The sequence below is a fragment of the Meles meles genome, chromosome 5 (genome assembly GCF_922984935.1).
Source record: "Meles meles chromosome 5, mMelMel3.1 paternal haplotype, whole genome shotgun sequence".
NCBI lineage: Eukaryota > Metazoa > Chordata > Mammalia > Carnivora > Mustelidae > Meles > Meles meles.
This window is the reverse complement of record NC_060070.1, coordinates 70,463,914-70,471,563: the sequence shown is the minus strand read 5'-3', so window position 1 is coordinate 70,471,563 and position 7,650 is coordinate 70,463,914. Positions and strand designations below refer to the sequence as shown.

At 39.1% G+C, this 7,650-nt stretch overlaps 1 protein-coding gene across 1 annotated transcript in view; it reads right to left on the bottom strand.

Annotated features, from left to right (window-relative positions):
* Window positions 1-505: 505 nt before the first annotated feature.
* The window catches only part of MOXD1 (monooxygenase DBH like 1), a 95,521-nt gene continuing 88,376 nt past the window's right edge, over window positions 506-7,650 (bottom strand). Inside the window, exons 11-12 of the mRNA XM_046005909.1 lie at window positions 2,246-2,414; window positions 506-1,775 (exon numbers count right to left, since the gene is read on the bottom strand). Of these exons, the coding sequence (XP_045861865.1) occupies window positions 1,575-1,775; window positions 2,246-2,414 (370 nt within the window). The 3' untranslated portion in view covers window positions 506-1,574. The remainder of the gene's footprint in view (window positions 1,776-2,245; window positions 2,415-7,650) is intronic.

Genomic DNA, 7,650 nt, shown 5'->3' with positions numbered 1-7,650 from the left:
AATCCCTGTATCCGTTTCTAGCCCGTATATTCACCTTCCTCACAAAGGACAATGAAAACAAATATATTATTCTGTAATTTCCAAAGGAAATCGCTTTACTTTGACATCTCAAATTCAGACAGTCCGAAGTAAAAATAAACATGAAATCTCAACGGGGAAGTGTTTGGGATTATCGTGTTTCTTATACAAATATTTGGATGGGAAATCATAGAATTCGATATAGCAGTTATGAAATAGAAACAAGTAAAGTTAACCATGAAATATGCCTCATAAATATTACACACATTTCATTAGGTGGACAAATTCTGAGAACCATGAAGGAAACCCTCCAAAATACAGTATTTATTTAAAAGACGATATAGTTTGTGTTGAAGACACTGTTTGCAAGAAAGAAAGGGCTTACACATGGAATACAAAAACGCAACATTCTTAATCCATTTGACTGGACACATCAGTATGGAATCTCCTGCTTCCCTCAAGGAGTGTACAAGACACCACACAAACATTTAATTTTATTTAGTTTATTCATATGATCCAAACAGACTTAGCTTAAGAAATGAGGAAAGGACACACAATGAGATTTGGCTGAACTACACAAAGGGAACCTAAAAAGTGACACGATTTTCCATTGGCGACGACTTTACTAAGGAAAGTTAGTTTATTAACTAATATAAAAATAAACCTACCATAGCAACTATGACTCAAATTGAGCCAGGATGCCTCACGCGTGACACCCAACGTGGTCCTACAGGGACCTCACACCCTCCTAGGCTGGCTTGAATTACTGGGCCTTTGACCTGGAACCCCATGAAGGACCCCTCACAGCACAGGGTCTGCAGCCAGCTATGTTTTCTCCTCATCCTACAACCATTATATACCATTTCTGTGTTTCCCGTAGCTTCTTTCTTTTTAGAGGGTAACAAAGCTCAAGAAAAAAACTCACCTGGCCAATGCTGGGTGGGGAAGGAAAAAGAAATTATTTTAAGATGGGTTTGGGGTAGTTTGGGAGTACTAATAGACCCAGATAAACCGAGAGGCTAGAATGGGTATCACTGAAACGCACTGAGGTCAGGGGCCCATCGGTTTTTCACAGAAAGGGCAGAGCTGGATTAACACTGAAGGAAAGAAAGGACCATTGTTACACTGGGGAAGTCACACCCAAAGAACAATAAAGAGGACGAAACGTGGACAAGAACATACTTTCCTTCACATTTTTAAGATGAAAGCATTTTAAGAAAGGAATCTGGAAGCCAAATCACCAAAGAAAAAGTGAAATAATGATAATGAGTCTTTAAATAAAATGAAAAATGGAAGGAAATAAAGAACTCTTTCCCTTCTACCTGACTCTGTCCAAATTGTTAAAAAGGTTGTGTTAAGTCAGTCTAGTTTTGCTTTATTGGCAGCAGATACATGTGATCAGACATATCCGAGCAAAAGAAGAGAACCCAGTCAACATCTCTCAGGTAGACGGGGAAGGATGGACGCAGAGAGGAAGGGAGTGTGTGACCGGAAGTTCTCTACACACCTTGTGTTCTCTCTTTGTGCCCACAGTGCCTTTAACCCACACGCTCGGATCATAGGAAACATCGTCCCCAGGCACAGAATGATGACCATAAGCGTGTGCTGTGCAGCAAGCTACCGAGTGCCATGAAGCCCACGAGAAGCTCAAAAGAGCGATTTCTGTGCACAGAAGAGGAAGAAGAGGCTCCACACACCAAAGGCTCTGCTTTATACGGTCTTTCCACATGGGGAGGTAATGCTGTCATCCCTTGAATCTGAAAAACCAAACAGTAGACAATGCCAGTGACTGAAGAGGTCTTGCTTAACTACCCCACTTGGGCAGGGTGAAAGTGGTGGGTGGGAGCGGGTGGTCGCCCAAGGAGTCAACCCTCAGGGGACTCGGATCCTTAGGGATGCAGAGGGGGGCGGGGCAGAGAGCCACACATGCCTTTGGGAAGGAGAGATACAAACTCAGCTCTGTTGCTTTTTGAAGCTCTCATCCCATCCTATTCCTGCTTCATTCCGACCTTAGTTGATCAGTCAATCTCCCTCTTCGTAGAGGGTAGAATCAGGACTCCTCAGTCAACCCAAGCAGTGACTAAACAAATAAATTATCAGGCATATCAAAAGACAACTGGAACACTGGGTTTATGGGTATTTGTCTGTTCCTTAGATTTTACCTGTTGGGGACTAGGTAAAATGTGACATCTAGTTTCTTCACAGATGAAAACAAAGTAGGGCTTACCGACCACTCTGCATTGTCTGTCTTGGAGCATCTCACGTTCACCGGCAAGCTAAGGACAAGCTTGTTGAAGGAAAGACCTTCTTTTTTAGCCCATTTAAACTTATTCATTGCGTCCATGAAAGAAAGGTTTTTATACTGCTTGGGGCTTTTGATAATGAAAGGCCAGGTCCTGAATTAAAATAACCACAGTTAGTCATATTCAGAACAAAAGCATTACATGTCTCCCTTACTTTTCAACATTCTAAGACACACCTCATACTTGTCCATTTTACACACATAGAAAACCTAATACAAAGGATTGATGGACTCATCAGCAATTCCAGAAGATACACAGGGACCGAGTAAGGAGTCTTTGGAAAAAAATGAAATTCCTTATTTTAGTAGCAGATGGGTACTAGTCTAGACAAATAATTTTGGCCCAGAAAGCTTCCCCAAGCCTCACAATCATTTGCTTATTTGTTTTGGCTCTCCTTAACAACAATATGCCTGGTACATGTTCCATTCCACAGAATTTAACGTTAATGGTGTAATAAAGAAATGTTACTGTAAGACATGGAAATTTCAGTTCCATAGAGTTGAAAAGCCTGACCCCTATGGGCTGCCCTGTTTTGACTTGCCTACGTGATAATAAATTTAACAAAATCTGAAACTGAACCAGCACTTTTCAAATTTTACTGAGAAAACAAAAAATACTCTGCTGAAGATAAACTCTTGCTTCCACTTGCTCTTTAAAAAAAAAAAGAAAAAAAAAAAAAGAAACATATTAATGGCCAAGAAAGAAAGAAGAAATCACAGAAGAATGACACAATCTGCTTGAAAAGCTACTCCTCCAGTGATATTTTTCGTGAATGTAAGTTTTATGTTATTGATTCCTGAAAAAAGAAAAACTGTTAGGTAGTGTTGGCCGACCACAAAGATTTACATGAACTAGTCCTTGAGTCTTCTCAGAGATTGTTATGGGTCACCAGCAGGTATTTGATACCCATAACAATGGAAGAAGATGGTCCAGGAATTACCAATTGATTAACGTCCCCCTGAGGAATTTACACTTACTATATTTGATCTTCAAAATTTTTAAAAAATTTATGTATTTGAGAGAGTGAGCGAGCATGTGAGCAAGTGGGGGTTGCGGGGAGAGAAGAGGGAGAGGGACAGCAGGCTCCTAACTGAGTAGGGAGTCAAATGCAGGGCTCAATCCCAACACCCTAAGATCCTGACCTGAGCCAAAACCAAGAATCCATGGCTTAACAGACTGAACCACCCAGGTGCTCTTACAGTGTCCTTTTAAATCCATGGAAAGCTACAGGTAGATTTTCTTAAAAGTCTTAAAATAAAATATTAAAAATAAAATTTGCTTTTCAAAGAGATAAGGTGTACATCTTTTAAAAAAAGAAAATCAGGGGCACCTGGGTGGCTCAGTGGTTTAAGCCTCTGCTTTCGGCTCAGGTCATGATCTCAGGGTCCTGGGATCGAGCCCCGCATCGGGCTCTCTGCTCAGCAGGGAGCCTGCTTCCTCCTCTCTCTCTTTGCCAACTTGTGATCTCTCTCTGTCAAATAAATAAATCTTTAAAAAAGAAAAAGAAAATCAGTTTCATAACCAATGAGAAACCCCTGAAGGAAATCACCAGCCTGTAACCCCCAGAAACGCCACAAGGTGGCACTAGAATCCGTACTAAAGCGCTAAGGGACCTTAACCTCAATGCGTTTTCCACAGCCTTGCTGGAGAGAGTGGGTATTGTTGCACATATATGAAATCTTTCAAAAAGTTTTGCTGCTAGAATAAATCAGTAAACTAGTACTTTTCTTTTGGATATTTCACAGCGTAAATAACAGAAGTAATATAAACACACTTGTAAATTTACTGTAAGTGTATGGAAAAGGATGTAGAAAAAATTCACATGTTCAGAAACAGCCTGACTAGGGCTGGTGACAGGGGTTGGTGATCCTCTCTTAGATGGAAGCTGGACTCATACTTATTGTCTCCTCTGCATTCCTGCTGACTTTGTCCAGACCTCTATCTGTAATGACATCACAACAACAAACCTCCTACCTCTTCCAGCCTATCCTATACCACATTTCCGGATTACTCCTGGAGAAAAGAGAATGGAGAGATGGAAAGAGAAATCCTAAAGAAGTAAATATTTACCCTCTGTATTTTTCCTAAGCTTAAAACCAGAAACAGGTAACCTTGAAGTAGCAAGTCCTGCTCTCATGGGGACTGGGAGTTGGTTAGGAATATTGGGAATGGTTTAGAAATTAAAACAGTTTCATTTCTTTACATCTGAGCAGTATGTAAATGTCCAGCCAGATGCAAATATAAATAAGAAGGTATTATTTACGTATCACCATAGTTGATAAAAACAAATTGCATTAACATCATGATTTAATATTGGTGAGCAATTTCCCTTTGTAAATTCAATCTAATTGACAGGTTCATTTAAGAATATATAGGTAAGTGAAATGAACTTAGACGACCCAAAATAATTTTGGGAAAAGAAACAAATGACAAAGTTTTGGCATTTACATGGTCTTATTTCAAGACTTACTATAAAACTGTGATAACAGAGTGTGACATTAGAGTAAGGCTAAGCACGAACATCAGCAAGACAGAATTCAGAGTCCAGAAACAGTATGTGATCCGATTACTTTCAACAAACATTTCAGGGTAATTCAATGGGAAAAAGGTACTGTGAACCTTGGGTGGGGGGGGACAGGAAAAAATCTTCATAACCTTGGGTAGGCAAAGACTTCCTATACAGGATGTCCAAAGTAAAAATGATAAAATGGATTTCAAAAAAAATACTGTTAAAAATGAAAATGAAAATTTCACCGACTAAGAGAAATTAGTCATAAAAATATATCTGACAAACAGCTTCTATCTGAAGTATAAAGAACTCTTTAAAAATATAAAGAACTCTTACAACTCAATAATAATAAGACGAGTAACCGAACAATGGACAAAAATTTGAACAACTAGAAAGGAACATATATAAATGAACAATAAGCATGTGAAAAGAGAATCAACATTGTTAGTCATAAGAGAAATGGAAAATAAAACCACAATAAGATACCATTCCATACACTTAAATAAAATTTAGGAGCTCTTATACATTACTGGTAAGAATGTAAAAAGAAGCATCATTTTGGAAAGTACTCTGTGAGTCGTATGAGGTAAACAAATCCAGTGATTCCAGCAGTCCACGCTAGCCCAGAAAACGGAAAACATGTCCGTACAGAGACGAATACAACACCGTTCATAGCAGCTTCCTTTGTGATTGCCAGAGACTGGACACAATCCAAATGTCTTTCAACTGGTGATTAATAGGGGAAGAGATGAACACAAGGGAATACGACTCAACGATAAAAAGGAGTGGACAGCTGATACACAAGCAGAGATGAATCTCAAAAACATTCTGAATCAAAGAAGCCAGGCACAAAAGAGTACATACTGTAGGATCCCATTTTTATAAAACCTAGAAAAGATCAAACTAACATCGTGCTAGAAAGCAAATTGGCAGCTTCCCCGGGGCTTTGTGTGGGAGGAGGGATTGTCTCCAGATAGCAGAAGGGAACTTGTGGGGGGTGATGAAATGTTCTGTATTGTGTCTGTGGTGGGGGTAAGTTGGTATACGCATCTGAGAGTGGGTTCACTTTGTCATAGGTAAGTTCTACCTCAAGGATTTGACTTAAAAAAAAAATAGTAAAACAGAAATAAAAACATACCAACAAGCCAATGGAAAAAAAAAGACAGTATCATATCATAACACTTTATAATCTAATTGTTGAAGAAGAAAGCCAGGAAATCTAACCTAACAAGGTATAACTCCTAATCCTTTCAATACTCCAAGACTAGAGGAATGTTGGGAAGCCCCCAGTAAAGCTGTCTCCCTGATGGAAGAGAAACTTCTGGGTCACAACAGATTTAACCATATGATGTAAAGCCTCGGACATTGCCCTCTGGAAAGGGACTTGGTCTCAACCAATTAGAAAACTTCCTCAGGGGTAAGGGGGAGGCAAGGAACAGCTGGCTGGCTTGGTCAGTGGAACATGTGATTCTTCATCTCCGGGTTGAGTTTGAGCCCCAGGTTGAGTGTAGAGAGTACTTAAAAATAAAATCTTTAAAGGGGCACCTGGGTGCCACCCTAGGTTGAGGTCCAACTCTTGGTTTCAGTTCAAGTCACGATTTCAGGGTCGTAAAATCAAGCCCCACATCAGGCTCTGTGTTCAGTACAGAGTCTGCTTTAGACTCTCTCTCCCTCTCCCACAGCCACTCCCCCTGCCCACTCTCTCTCTCTAAAATAAATAAATCCTTTTTAAAAAAATCTTAAAAGGAAGAAAGAGAACTTCCTCAGTAGATTTTCTTAAGAATATCTGAGAAAGGAATAACCCATCCTCTGTAATCCCAAAGTATATAGTCCCACCTCTATATGTCTATCCCCACAGCCCTTTACCCCAAAATATGGTAAAGTGTGTACAGAATATGTCAGCCAAACCTTAAACTGTGGTGTGCAGAGACAGAGGGCCACTGTCAGATTTGCTTAGAAGGTAGACAAGAATTCACCCATATTTTGTCAGAGCAAAGAGGCGTTTTAGACAGAATTAGCTCAGCATAAGCAAGAAATGACAAAACAAGCCTGCAAACATAGGGAAAGAAGAAATTATATCATGTTTCATGAAAAGAGACAGAAAAGGCTGACTCTAGAAGAAAATATAAACCAGTTATACAAAGAGAATTCCCACAAGTGTTTCATGTACTAAGTTTATTTAGTAAGAGCATGCATTTAATTAAACAAGAACTCACACACGAAAATTTAAAACAACAGAATGAGATGAAAAGGGAGATAGCAGACCAATGGAAACAAATTTAGGCTAAAACAAATTTAGCACCAAATAAATTAGAAAAAAGCAAGAAGCAGAGGAACCCTTCCACAAAATTATGAGAGAAAACACTTGTGAAAAATTCCAAATAGATTAGAAAATACTTTGTAGATATAATATAAGAAAATTTTTTCCCTGAATTGAAAAAAAATATATATGTAATGAAAGAGCACCCTGTGTTTCAGGAAAATTTAATGCAGATGTTGAACACTAAAATATGTTCAGTCTGATTTATGAATTCTACAGGTAGAAGAAGAATACTACCATTCATCCAAAGAGAGCTCCCAAAGGGGAAAAAGTGGTAGGGCCCCAGAATGTTATATCCAGCTAAACGCTGTCCAGAGGTAAATGCAGAAATTCACAAATATAAAAACAAAAAACAAACAAACAAACAAACAAATAACACAGGGCATAAAACACTTGGAAACTCTTCTTTTTTTTTTAAGGATTTTTATTTATTATTTAACAGAGACACAGAGAGAGGAAACACAAGCAGGGGGAGTGGGAGAGGGAGAAGCAGGCTTCCT